Here is a 15,199-nt window from a genome sequence, read left to right as displayed (position 1 = left end):
TAGACAGAGCGTTAATCTAGCCTGCTTATTGTCTCAAGATTTAGTTTGTATTTTCACCGGTTGATGAGGCCATTTTTATCTCTGGAAACTATTCGTGTTTAAATAATAAACTTAAAAGTGGTCAAATATAATTTTTCTTTTCTTTTTAATATTAAAACTATAAATCACATATGTAGGATATAACTCCACAGGGAATCATTACTAAGATTCATTTTATTGAAGACCTGTAAACACTCAAATATTCATGTTCACTTCTTCATAACTTCATAACATAAATGTTTATGTAAGCCCATTTGACAGTCAAAATCAACCAAAAATTTATTTTTCAAAAATGTGTACCTGTAGTACATCTTTGTCTATATGCATTCTTAATTATCAAAGAATAAAAAAATATGCAAAAATATAATAAGGATATATTAATTTTATTGTTTTTAATAGATTAATGTGATCTTTGTTGAATAAAGGCCTTCTAAATCCAATTAAAGATGGCTGTTGTGAACTCAATCATGGAACGTCATGAGATTGATCATACATGTATGACTTCAAAAAAATGAGAAGTGTGGTTTTCAATCGTGGGTAGAATAATAAATGTTACACGTATGTAAATTGATCACTTTACCAGCCTATGACACGTCGTAAACCCTATAAATACCCACATATTTATATTCTTCTTCATTTATGTTTAGAGTGTCAAAAAAGGGTAACAAATTATTTGATAAAATATGCAATAAACTCCCTTAATTTTTTTAAAAAATGATCACAGGTTTGTAAAAAAATCGGTGTACTTGTTTTTATACCATTAATATTAAGTTAAATTTTTTTAAATAGAAAAAACGTTCAAAATCAAAACTTAAAAACTCCTGAATTTTAGCTTTTTTATAGAAAGACACAATTACGATTATTATTTCTTTATAAGGGCTTAAAATATACTCGTACATACATTTTACATGTGCGTTAGGATGTCAAAAAAAGGGTTTAAAAAATATTATTTTATTTAATAATGTAAGCAATAAAGAGTGTTATTTTTTTTAATCACTCTATCAAACAAATTGGTCTACTTGTTAAAAACCATTGATAAAGTGATTTTTTTAAATTAAAATGACAAAATTTAACCAACGACTCGTCAATTCCAGCTTTCCACTTATAAAGATAAAACGATAATTCGTTTTTTTCAAATAAGGACTTAAAATAAACATTCTACCCCTAAAGGCATTCAGTAAGGGTTGATTCAATCAGATCCTCACTTACCGTTTAACACATGTACGTTAAGGGAGGCTTGCAACCCTTCTCGAACAAGACACGTGTACCTCCCCCCATCCCTCGCAGTCAGCCTTGCCACCTGTAGGGTGCTGTCAGCGCCTCCCGCCAAAGCCTCTATCCTCACACTAGAAATAACAAATTAATTAGTTTACCCCTATTAAAAACTACTTGCGATACTCGAACAACCCTTAAGGATTTAGCGTTTATTTAAAAGCTTTTAGCATAACCAAGAAAATGGGACGAATTATGAGATTGTGATCAATTTTACGTAATTATTATTTAAAACGTTGTGGTTTTGTATTTTATAATAATTAATAAAATATCAAACTTTCTACAAGGCTTATGATAAGATTGTGTTTAAAAAAGCATAATTTTACCTATAAAAACAACTTATCAAATATTCAATTTTTTTATTTAAATTTGGGGTTTTAATCATAATTTAAACGCTTTGTATAATTATTATATAATAATCGAAAATTAATAGCCTTTGTTTAGGTAATTTTAGGGTAAAGTGATGTTTAAACACATAGTATCGGGAAGGTTGGGGGTATGGAAAATGCCGTATTTTATTTTTACTAGCTTTCTTTATCCGGCTACGCGTTACTGTGGCTCAAAATGTGGAAATGGAAAAAAATATATAAAAGCACATATTTTTGATGTGGTTACTTTCAAAATACAGAGACATTAAAAATCCATAAAGTAACAATGCAATCAAATACATTGTAAATAATAAGTATGTCAAAAAAGCATGCTAACCAACAAAATCAATTTTAAATATTTTACGTTGAACAGATAGCGCTGCCATTTTAAATAAATAAATTATAAAATTAAAAAAAAATTGTAAAAAACACAAATAAAAAAAAGTCTTCAACTGTCACAAGCAAAAACATTTATCATTGGTTCGTACAAAAAAGGCGCGTATTGAAATACAAGGTATGTATCAAAAGTTAAAAGAAATCGGTAAATTACTAAGGGAGTTTAAGATTTTAATTGTAGCATTTTAATTTATAAAGGTATCAAAATGAATGTCATTTATTGTGACCTGTCCATTTTTACGATTAATTTAAATTTTAGCTAGTAAATACCACTTTTTGTTAAAATCATAAGACACGTGTTTTGACACATCATCGACAGATTATTTTCAGTATTTAAAATTGATGCGAAATGCATCTTAACACGTGTTACAATAGATTTTAAGAAAAAAAGATATTTACCAAGTCAATTCTGAATGAAAACACTTGTTTTTTACCACTTGAGTTTGATTTTTATTTTTAACGACTAGTTTTGATACAGGTGACTAGTAATACATTCAATCCAGGTGAATTGTATTTCTAGTCACCTGTCGATGAAATCATTCAAAACGAGTTTTTAAAAATTGATATTTAACTCATGTGGCAAAAAATAAATGTTTTCATTTACAATTTAATCATATCTTACCACAAAGTGAATGGCGAAATAAAAAATAAAATTTAAAAGTAAAATTAAAATTGAAAATAGATATAAAAAGCATTATATATTTAGTTTATTTAAATAATACAGCACGGTATCCAAAGTGGTCAGCACGTTTGGATACCGTGCTGGAGGTTCCGGGTTCGATTCCCAGGGGGGTCAAAATAAATCTGGCCGATTTTCACTCTCATATTTATTTAATATCACCCTGGACTGGTACAAGAAGAGCAAGGCTGATCACCTTGCCTTCATGTAATTAACGATCAAGATAACGCTGCGTCGCTACGATGCAGTGCCCTATGCACCATTGGGTGCGGATAAGGGTAGGAAGAAAAGTCAATTTCTGAGGAAATTATAATTCCATAGTGTCTGTACAACAATGCATAACCAATGACTTAATATGTGGATATTACGTGGAACAATATTTGTTTTTCTACCTAAAATAAACTAGGTCGTTTTAACTTCAGTTTTGCAAATAATAAGAAGCTTAGTGTGAGCGATGCAGATTGCTTTTTGAGGCTTACAAACGGAAAGCTCAAAGTATTAAAGCGGACTTTTCAAAGTACAGTCGATTTTCGAAATTAGTTTTTTAGACATTTAACACAAAAGTTTACTCAATACACTTAGGTAGGTTCTTGTGGATAGATGAGGTGAAAAAAGGAAGATCATTAAAAAAGATGAAAAATGTAAGCTTGAAAATAATATGACTAAAACACGTTATTTCTTGAATGTTTTCCGCAGATACTTTGTGGCCCGTTTTATAAACTTTATAAAATTAAATAACTTAGTTTTAACCACTTTTTTATTAAAACAATTTAACCTACCGGTTTCGACTAGAACCTTGTAATCATCAAGGTTTTTTTTTATTCAAAAACATTAAATAACATTAAAATACTCTCACCAAAAACTTCCACACTCTCCGTGAAAATGGATTTTACATTTAGGATTCTACATTTAGGATTTTTACGGAGTATGTTTTTAGTGAGAGTATTTAAATGTTTTTGAATTAAAATAAACCTTGATGATGACAAGGTTCTTGTCGAAACCGGTAGGTTAAGTTGTATTAATAAAAAAGTGGTTAAAACTAAGTTATTTAATTTTATAAAACCACGATATTATTCGAAAATGAAGTTACAGTTAAAAATCAACAAATAAATCTCTAGGTTTAATACCTGAAAATAATGTCATTATTTTATCCACAGAAAACATTATTATTTCAAGTATACTGGTTTGTATGATACATAAAAAAAACACTGCTTTTAATACTAGCCCTGTAAAATCAAAATAAAGTAATTTTATTAAAGGAAACGTGGCTCTTCTTCCTACGGATATATTTTTTTACAGGAAATTCATCCAAATTTCATCGCTCACTATATAACAAGTTATATTATTTATTGATTCGGCATTAACTTTGTGGAATGACATGTTGATTACATTTTTAAAATTTAACACTTGAATATACCACTTGATGAATTTTATTTTTATATACAACTAGTTTCGAAAACTTACAGATGTTTTCATCTTCTGAAAAAATTAAAACTCATCAAGCGGTATGTTCAAATGTTTAATTTTTAAAATATATTAAAAGTCGTCTAAATCATTGTTTCGTCAATTAAATATTTTAAAAATAAAAATACAAATTTGTTATTTTAGTTAACATTGAAGATAACCACAGAAAAATAAAAAGCACATAAGTATTAAGAATGCTTACTCAATAATATTATATAACACAATTATTGTATCCTTGAGGTTTCAAGGAACACTTTCAGTAAAGCTAGTAAAAAGTTTGTAATTTTCGTCAAATTGATCTCGTCATTAAACCATACATACCGTATTTGTAATTTTCCAATATGTTTGAGTGTGTCCAAATACTTGTTCACAAAATCTGGTTTATCTCCAATTACAGGAGTTATTTTCATATTATTTTTTGACATCTCATCAAAGATGAAGAAGAATATGGATGTCTGGGCATTTACGGGGCTGACAACTGTCATAAAAAGCTTCCTTTCATCTCACCAATACATTTCTCTAGTGAAGTTCTAGTGATTGAAGAACAATGTTTCTAAATTGGTTAATATATTTAGGACTTCCAATTATTTGAGTAGTGTGGTTGTCAATAATAGGCCGAATTGGTAAATGTTACCAAAGTGATCACAAATCAGCCTTCGCCAGCCCCGTAAATGCCCAGACTTCCATATTCTACTATATCTTTAATGAGATGTCAAAAAATATTATGAATAAAAAAATAATTCAAATAATTTTTTAGTTGATATCTAGGATCATTGATTAATTAAGAAAAAAATAAGACATATTTAGGAATGTTTAATCAATAATAAAACACAATTTATCGTTTTAAACAAGATAAAACGATACAAAAACGATAATCCTTTCTGAAACACATCCACTGAAAGGTTCCGATTTCAGAGTCCATTTTCAAGGCACAAATAGTTGAACAGTTTAAAACATCTTTGAATCAATATTGATCCAAAATAAGCACTGTTTAGTGTATTGATATATTTTAAAACTTATAATGGAGAAGTTCAAACCCTATCAATTTTCAGTACACGCGATAAAGAAAGCTTTTATGCTTATGAAATAAAAAAAAGCTTTTACCGCCAAATCGAAGTCGGAGATAAGTGTGTAGATTGTTTAGAGGTAAATTGACAAGCGTGTTATTATTTCGATGTTACCTGACAATCAAACAGACCATTATCGAAAGAAATGATAACAATCCTAAGAGTATTCTAAAATAGAATGACAAATTGACAGTTCTGATTTTCTGTATGAAAAATATCAAAATATTGAACGGTTTTGTTTTCATGTATTTTCCGTGTAACGAATTTTTCGCTTTCCTTTGAATAAAGCTTTAAATTAAATTTGATTATTTAGTTTCTGGTGTATTTTTCACATTTACCTTCCCTATCCTTACTATCCTACCAGCAGACAAGCCTCTAATAGAGGCTTTGCGGGTTATCCCTTAAAAAAAGCTATGGGGCGAAACAGCTGTCAACTCATGTTTATTCACGCATCCTTAAAAAAACAAAAAATGCAAAAACAGTTCTAAGAATATTTTAATGTCTTGGATGTAATATTCATCCTTTATTCAGTGCTTGGCCTTTTTCTAACTATACAATGAACTGGTTTCGACTTATTTATTGAAAAAGAGTAAAATTTTGCGTGAAAGTTGTTAGCGCATTTGGCAACCATACCAGAAGTTTCAGGGTCGATTTCCAGGGAGGGTTGAAATATTTTTTTTAAAACTTTTAGTTATTATTTAATTTTCATTCTTTTCTCTTTTTAATATTAAACTTTATTAAAAAATATTTTTATTTAAAAAAAATCACCGATACTAGAAGTGAAAGAAAAAAACAAGTTTGAATATATATATTTTTAAATATACCATACTTGTACCAGTATATACTCCAAATTTATTAGACATGTATATTTTATTTTTAATATTGTAAGCCATAACTTTGTTAATGATAGTGATTTATTATTTTCAGAAATAAAAAGAAACAAAAATAAATGAAAATATTAAAATTTAAATAATGATTAAAGAAAATGTTATTATACAGACCTGAATGATGGATGTTTAACTTCTGAAACATGTAGTCTATAATAAAACTCAAGTGGTAAAAAACGAAGTGTTTTCTTTTATCATTGTTACATGTCTTACCACAAAGTTAATGCCGAAGCAATAAATAAAATTTAAATAAATAGAAAATATAAAAAAATATAAAAAAATATTCATTGTAGTTAATTTTGTCGAAAGTTATTATACAAAATTTACATGAATAATTAACGGGCTTTTCGCTAAATATTTAAAGAATCATGTAATTCCGGAAGAAAATGCCAAATCAACTCATTTTAAAACCGTTGTATTCACTAGATTAATCGCTTTTATTATTTTTATTTTATTAATTGCACATATTTATCCATATATTCCATGAACTGCGAACCATCTTAAATAAAAAAATAATTTAACCACAGCTATATTATACAGTCATATAGACGCAAATAAATACGGCATTGAAAATTTTGCATGCTTTAATGCTAAAAAATCGGTTTCAGTTTAAAAAGCTAAAAATGACAAATAGCGTGACAACTGAGAAAAATTAAATGTCAGTTTTACCTTATTCCCCCCCTCTGTGTGTCATCATTAAGCACCCTGGACTGGTGTAGCCAGCTGATGCTCGTAGTGGAGAGATGCCTTACTCGGCACCCTAGTTCGAGGGTAGAATTCCTCTCGTAGTATTTGTCCACTGCAGCCTCCAAGATCTCGACAACAGGAGCTAGGAAAACATATTAGTAAAAAAAAGCTTATAGTAATTTATTTTGTTTTTAATTTAAGTTTTACTTGGGATGTATCATTATTTCTTTACATCTATTGTGACACGTGTTTTGATGCATTTTGCATCAGTTTCAAACACCGTATGTGAAGCTAAGTCTATATTTTAGAGTTGTATTAGACGTTTAAGGATGATATGGGCTGAAAGTGGTTTCATATTTTTATTATGTATTAATTTATTTTTATCAGTGAGAACATAAAAATAGGGGGAAATTTTGGCTTTTGTTTATTGTCATATTGTTAAAATTGGGAATATGCTATATTTTTTACGAATTTCTGTTATTTTATTTTTTTTATGATAAAATAAATTTTACAAAATAGTTATATTTATTTCGTAAAACGTTAATTAAAAATTGGTACATATTACAGCAAATGACTGCCGAATGATAAGATTGATAATTGTTTTATATTTTAAAAGTACACTCAACTTTATGGCATGGTTATATGACACTCGTTATCATTCATCGTTTACTTTATGTAGTAATTTGCTGCCCGAAACCATTAAGAATTCCAGTAGTGATCATGTCTTTAAGAACAGTGTCCGTTGATGGTTGCTTAGCATTGGAAGGGACAAGGTAGAAAGTAATTTAATCAAAGTCTAGGTGTAATTATCTTATTGTAAAACCTTTATGCTGTAAGTTGTTATTGTATGTATTGTATGTTATGTATATCATCTAATAAATAATAAAATAAAAGCAAATAATAATATAAATAAAATAAAAATATTAACATGTAAGTATTACGGCTCAAAACAAGCCCTGCCTAAAGAGCCGTATTACATATAGTAAAAAAATTATGTATCCATGAAATAAATTCATAAAAATACCACTAAAATACAATTTATGAAGTGATATTACACAAAGGGAACGATAAATGATAAGAGAGTGTTGTTGTAGTTTTTATTCGAGTAATAACCATTTTCATGTGCCAATCAGAATTTCACTGGGTAGGCTTCATAACATTTATAAAGAAGGATCACAATATCATACGTTGGCAGAGTTTGAAACAAAGGTGTTTAACGAGAGAACATGATTTTTAATTTTTATACAGCTTATAATTTGACCAGTTATTTATTTTACCAGGTGTTATTTTACTGTAAACAAGGATTTCACCATATCCAAACATGTTGTTACGTTATTACTTTTACGTTATTTAAAAACATTTATGAAACGAGTCACAGGGTAGCATAAAAGTTTATCAAAATTAATGGTGAATACGCTGGTATTAAATTTTGCCATTCTGTCCATTAATTCATTCCACGTGCATTAAATATAACGAAATCTCTCTCTGGCTTCTGTCACAGGTTCTCTGCTTACATTATGCCCACTGGCTGGGGTGCATATTCCATCGGAATGGTAATGGAACCCCTCTCCGTAAGGGATGGTGATGAAAGATTATTACGTTAACACCCTGTTTGTTTTGCGGTGACAAACAACCCCTTCGGCTACCAGTGGCCAACCGCGACTTTTCAGGGAGAGATGTTTTGGATATTTATATATTTATATGTCAATAGTACAAAGTACATAAAAAAACCATTTTAAAATCAAAATAAATTAAATTGATAAGTTTAACACCAGTAAAGTGCCACTTTGTCTGCCTCTGTAGTGTAATGGTCAGCACGCTCGGCCACCGTTCTGTAGGTCCCGGGTTCGATTCCCAAGGCGGGTAAAATAAATATAAGTGATTTTTCCACAGTTATATTTATTCAATATTACCCTGGACTGGTACCTGAAGCGGAGGGCTGATCACCTTCCCTTCATGCGTAAACGATCAAGATAACACTGCGTTTGTATGACGCAGTGTCCTATGCACCATTGGGGTGCGGATAAGGGTTTTATTATATATTATTTTTATATAGTGCCACTTCTTAAATTGTATTACATAACACTCGACTTGTTTAAAAAACTACAGTTGTTTTCATCTATAGGTGATTATTATGTTTTAAAAGTATTTCACATATCGTTCACTCCTTTCAAGAACGTCATAATTCAAAAAACTTGATTTTTCAAGAGAACTTTTTTAAAGTTTATAAATAAAATACAACGCATTAAAAATAAATATCAAACCACTTATTGAACTTTTTACTATGCAACAGATCTTTTCATGTAAAACCTGAATATTTTTTCTCCATTTGAAAAATATTGAGTAAATAATAAAAATGTTAAGTAGCGGGTAAATATTAAGTTAAAAATATTTTTATATTTTATATTTTTTCAACATATCATTCCACAAACTTAGTGCTGATAAACTTTTTTTATTAATTTAATTGAGATTAACAAATCAAATAAAAGAGATATGTTCGAATGGTGATAAAAGGAAACAATGCAAGGCTAAAATAAAATAAACATTATCGATAAAATAAAAAAAGGTGTGTTGAGATAGTTTGGGCATGGTAATCGAATCAGTGAAGAAAGAAAAGTAAAACAAATTTACGAAGTGAATGTGGTTGGTAATAGAAACAACGGAAGATTGAGGAAAACTTGGCATGATTATGTATTTCAAATATATTTAAGTAAGCAGGTCAGGCGTCGAAATGAGGCGATGCATGAACGTGGAAGAGGAGAAGATTGTTTGCAAAGGCAGAGTGGTGTGGCGTTCTATTGATTCTGCCTATCCCAACAGGAAAGCGAATTGTTAGTTTGTTTTAATTTTAAGTTTGAAATAAATATTAATTATTTATGGTAATATGAAACTCAACATACATAAATTGTGAGTAATCTAACAATAATCGCTTACTGTGCGCAACAGAATCACTGCTAACTATCATAACGTTGAAAACTGATATACTCTAGTAATGTTTTATCTGCCCATGTAAATAAAGGACATGGATCTGTTTTGTTTAAACCTCTTTCAGGATTTCTAAAAGGGTTGAGTGAAATTTAATTATTAAAATAATCTAGGAGAGCTTATGTTAAATAACTTTACTCAAAAAATAAGCAGCCTTTAAAACGCGAGGGCTTTATACTACAATAAGGCTTAAAATAGGAATTTTAATTTTGTTTTTAGTATTCGAATAATGGTTTATTTCTTACAAAGGATTTGACTTGCCCAAAAAAATGCGGACGTCAAAAAAATCATGTTCTCTTTTCAATGGAATTGGAAAACGTGTTTTTGAATCTCATTTATATTCACAAAAGGTTTTTTTCTCAATATTTTTAATAAAATCCGATAGACGGCGTTAAAAAGTGAACTCGTGTATGAAGCTTTACTGTCACATAAGCTATTTATATTTTTCAAAAATCAAAAATTGTCGATGTTCAATCATGAGTAAAATGGTGAATATTACAACTTTCTCAATCCAATAAAGATGGCTGTTGTGAGCTTATATGTACTGTGTCATAAAATCAATGATAAATGTAGGAATTCCAAAAATTTGAGTAGTATGGTTGTCAATTATGAGTGAATGTTTTACGTGTGTAAAGTGATCACTTATACAGACAATAACCCAAATATTTCTTTGTCATTCTTATCTGTTTTCAAACGTATAAAATTATAAAATACTACATGTATAAAATAAAACTACTTTTTTTTTTACTTTGAAGAGATAAGGCGTAGGACGCAGCAAATCTTGGTCACAACTGTCGTCAAGAAAAGGCAATTCAGTTGGCTTGGCCATGTACTCCGCATGCCTCCTGAGAGCCTTAATCATGCTTGCCTCTTTTACAAGGCATCAGTTTCGCGCCGCCCAGGACGACCACTGCTGACAATTCGTCGGCAGTTCTCGTCAGAACTTCGGGACGCGGATCTGACTTGGGAGGATGCAAGGGAGCTGGCAGCCGATAGAAAAGCCTAGAGACAGTTTGTGGACTCCATATGCTCCACTTAAGGAGCGGATATGGTTTATTACTTTTACAGGTTTACAGAAAATAAACTGATTTTATTTTTTATTTTCTTTATAAAAACTATTTAATCCTTTGGCATTAATTATGTTCTTAAATATTGAAAATACCCATAAACTATAGATGTCATAGACAAAGTTATTTTCGAAAAATGCAGTTTTGTTGTCAATCATGGGAATGAACATTACAGTTTATTAAGTGATCACTTAAACCAAACACTGTCAAATTTAACTTTATAAATGCCAAGACTTATGTTTTTCTCTCTCAATAGACTGCTTCTTCTACTTCGAGATATAAATAAAAATATTGATAGAAAAAGTAATGGAAATATTTTTTTCAAAATAAATTGAGCTTGTGACCTGGCACTTGCTGGCTTTAGTGATAATTTACACTTTGCAACGTTCACCATTGTGCTGGTTATTTATCAACCATTTTTCATTATTTTTTTCTAATAGCTTTATGTATAGTGCTGTCGTAAGCCCTGGGACCCCAACACATATTTTTTTTTTGTTCTCATAAACAAAAAATGCACTTTTATTTTTTGTTTCGGCATTAATTTTGTGGTAAGACATGTTCCAATGATCAAAGAAAACACTTGTTTTTATACCACTTGAGTTTTATTAAAGACTACAAGTTTTGGAAGCTTAACTTCCATCATTCAGGTGTGAATAATAACACAACAACTCAATTAATAGTTATTATTCAGACCTCAATGATGGAAGTTTAGCTTCCGAAACTAGTATTCTTTAAAAAAACTCAAGTGGTATAAAAACAAGGGTTTTTTTTTAATCATTGTAAAAAAAACTCTCATGCTAAAAATGTGTTGAAAATGATTGTAGCGAAATTAGGAAAATATTCTTCTTATTCCACAAACATAAACAGGTATATTTGATTGATGTATTGCGCATTTTTTTTAGATTTTCTCTAAGAATACCAAAAAACTAAACTTTTTCATATATTCATGGTAGAGCTATTTTCGCAACATTCACAATAGACAAGGTTGTATTCTAGGATACCATATATTCGAAATATTCACGCCTATATCGACGTTACTTTTTTAACATGTCAATATCTTTAGAAAAGGCGGATATGACAGGAGTGATGTATCGCTAAGCGCATTAATCTTCTTTTAGGCTTTCTTTAAGTGACTTTCGATGTTTAGTTTCTTAAAAGAAGGACTATTAATAAAATGGATCACGCGCAAAAAGCTTCCGTCAATGTAAATTGTAGAGGAAAAAAGAAAACGAATCATATAACATAGTAGGCGACATCAACATTGACTGGTATTCTAGTTATAATGATGTTGAATGCATCGAAACACGTTCCTTTCACAATAGATTATAAGAAAAAGTGGTAATTACCAAAGGTAAAATTTTTACCAAAGTTAAGTTAAAATAGCCTTTTTAAATGCATTTTTTCTCAATAACAAATCATTAAGTGTCGGGTTGTGGTCCCGTGGTTAGCGTTGCGGGCTCTTAAGTCAGGGTTTCTGGATTGGAACTCAACGGTTTAAACCCACTCTACCACAATTTGATACCTATTTCTAATAAGAGCTGCTTAGGCTCACAAAAATATGTGTGAAATTGAAATATTTGTGTAAATAATAATGATAAAAATGTTTTTTTTTATTGGAAGGAAGAACAACAGTTACAATATATGATACATACAGAATACAAAAAATAAAATCATGAGTTCCAATTATAGTTCTTCACAACTATGCATAAGAGAGGTCTATATAAAGGAAGAGACATGAGACAAGGATGGGATAAAGAGAAAAAGTTTCTCTTCTTTAAAAAAAAATAAAGTTATCATGAGGTAGGGTAAGTAGGGAGATTAAAACGTTACACTTCTCTATCTCTGTTTTTAAAGAATCTTCGCCTCTTCCACATTAATGCATCTCCTCACACGTAACCGCCCATTATTCTGACTCCTTTCCTCACCATATTCAAGTATTTAACTTGATTACGTCGAGTTTTCCTCGATATTCCTCTACCCCTATTTCCAACAACATTCGCCCCAATTATTTGTTGAACTGTTCTTTCCTTACTCAAACCATCTCAACACAAATTTCTTAATATTCGATAACTTTTATCTAAGCATTGTATTCTTTCCTTATTTCACCATTCAATCATCTTTCAGACATCTTCAAGGTATTTACAGGTTATATCATAGGCATATACAGGGCTTATGACCTGTAATAGGCTAGTTAAGTGATCTATTTACGCACGTGCAACATTCACCATCCTACACATGATTGACAACCACACTACTCAAATTTTGGAAGACTTTTTTTGAATCATTGTTATAATAATAATAATAAAATTGGATAACTTATATAGCGCCATTTTCGTAAAAAAATACCTCAAGGGCGCTTCACTGTGAATGAATTGGGGAAAATATTATGGTGGAAATGATTTAGCAAACAAATGTGTTTTTAGTCTTTTTCTAAACCTACTTTAATAAGTTTATATTCAGACTTTGTGAACAATGATTTGAATACACTCAAAATATCGCTTAAAATAGGTGTCTATACAAAGATGAATCACCTATTTTTTAGAGTTATATTTATGCTTTCATTGGCACATTCTTTCACCCAGAATGGAGGCAAACACAAAATGTAAAAACAAAAATTTAGAAACACTCAATATATTATAATTTTTCATAACTCCACGAAGTCACATCAGATGGTTTGTTTGATTTCAGCAAAAATATATAGACGCTTGAATAAAATGAATTATTAAAAAATAAGATCACAATTTTTATTGACACTTAAACCAGAATATTTTATTAATAGTTAAATCGGGTTAACCGGAAAACTAACTCGCAAGGAACGTAGGGTATTTTTTCATCCGGAACAAAATAAGATCCGGTTGAAAAGTTTTCTTGAAAATGTGTCTATTTTTTTCAGTGAAAAGCTCGGATCTGTTCAACAAAAGAAAACCTTCAAAGCAGAATTAATGATTCGAGGCTTCGGCGGAAGGTTTCTAGAAATTTTCTAGTGCAGATTCCGCAATACAGAAAAAAAGGATTTTATTGTGAGACTTATTATTTGGTAAATGAAAGCTTCAGGAGTAATCCTGTTTCAAAAAATTGTGGCATTAAAGAAATTTTTATTTTACACCGTTGATTGGGTTGAAGATATAATTCAATGGATTTAATGAGGTTTGGAATTTTACTTTTGCAATCAAAATCTCAATCGTACTTTAATTATATATTTTTCGTTGTTAAATATATTTTTCGATGTGTCAGTAATTTTTTTTGTTAATTAAAATTAAAATTAACGGATTGAAATTCATGTTTTTTTAGTTATATTCAAAACTAAATATTGGTAACGACAATGATTTATGGAATCATAGAACTAGCAAATAAAGATGAAAGGAGAGTGAATGTCGTTATAATGAGTTACCTCAGATAAATGTATGAATAATTGTTAAATTGAAGAATTTAAAACAAAGATATTTTATTTATTGTATCGGCATTAACTTTGTGGTAAGACATGTTACAATGATTAAAGAAAACACTTGTTTTTTACCACTTGAGTTTTATTATTGACAACATGTTTCAGAAGTTAAACTTCCATCATTCAGGTCCGTATAGTAACATGTTACTATACAGACCTGAATGATGGAAGTTTAACTTCTGAAACATGTAGTCAATAATAAAACTCAAGTGGTAAAAAACAAGTGTTTTCTTTAATCATTAAAACAAAGATATAAGAAAATATTTCAAGGCTGATTAAAAGTTAGTAAAAAATATTATTAAAAGTTTTTAATGGTGGTTTGGACATGTGGAGTAAATGGATAACGAAAAAATTACCAAGAAAGTTTATTTGGGAAATGTGCTAGGGAGAAGAGAACAAAGATGAACGAAACACACTTGGCAAGACCAGATGAATCAGAACTTCCAATCTGGTGGTGTCAAAAGTCTACGTAATCGGAAGACATGTATGATTTTATACATAAGTGGACAGAATAAGTTGCTGTATGTATGTGTGTATATGTGTATGGTTTAACCAGCTTATGACAGGTCGTAAGATCCATAATTACCCATACTTCCATATACCTCTTCAAGTATGTTGAGATATCAATATAAAATAATATTTTTGACATCTCATCAAAGATGAAGAAGAATATGGAAGTCTGGCCATTTACGGGGCTGACGACCGTCATAGGATGGTTTAAGTGATCACTTTATACACGTGTAACATTCACTAATTCCACCCATTATTGAAAACCACACTACTCAAATTCTTTAATGTTCTATATATATTAACCAATTTTGAAACATTGTTCTTGAATCACTA

General features: G+C 29.8%; 1 protein-coding gene across 1 annotated transcript in view; it reads right to left on the bottom strand.

The window, feature by feature from the left end:
- The window catches only part of LOC148306873 (uncharacterized), a 95,949-nt gene that overhangs the window by 6,691 nt on the left and 74,059 nt on the right, over positions 1-15,199 (bottom strand). Inside the window, exons 7-8 of the mRNA XM_088264296.1 lie at positions 6,842-7,001; positions 1,249-1,385 (exon numbers count right to left, since the gene is read on the bottom strand). Of these exons, the coding sequence (XP_088120422.1) occupies positions 1,249-1,385; positions 6,842-7,001 (297 nt within the window). The remainder of the gene's footprint in view (positions 1-1,248; positions 1,386-6,841; positions 7,002-15,199) is intronic.

Source organism: Brachycentrus maculatus, unplaced genomic scaffold (assembly GCF_059751285.1).
Source record: "Brachycentrus maculatus isolate JH-2025_06_01 unplaced genomic scaffold, ASM5975128v1 h1tg000222l, whole genome shotgun sequence".
NCBI lineage: Eukaryota > Metazoa > Arthropoda > Insecta > Trichoptera > Brachycentridae > Brachycentrus > Brachycentrus maculatus.
The sequence above is the reverse complement of the archived record's forward strand: the minus strand, read 5'-3'. Positions and strand labels throughout refer to the sequence as shown.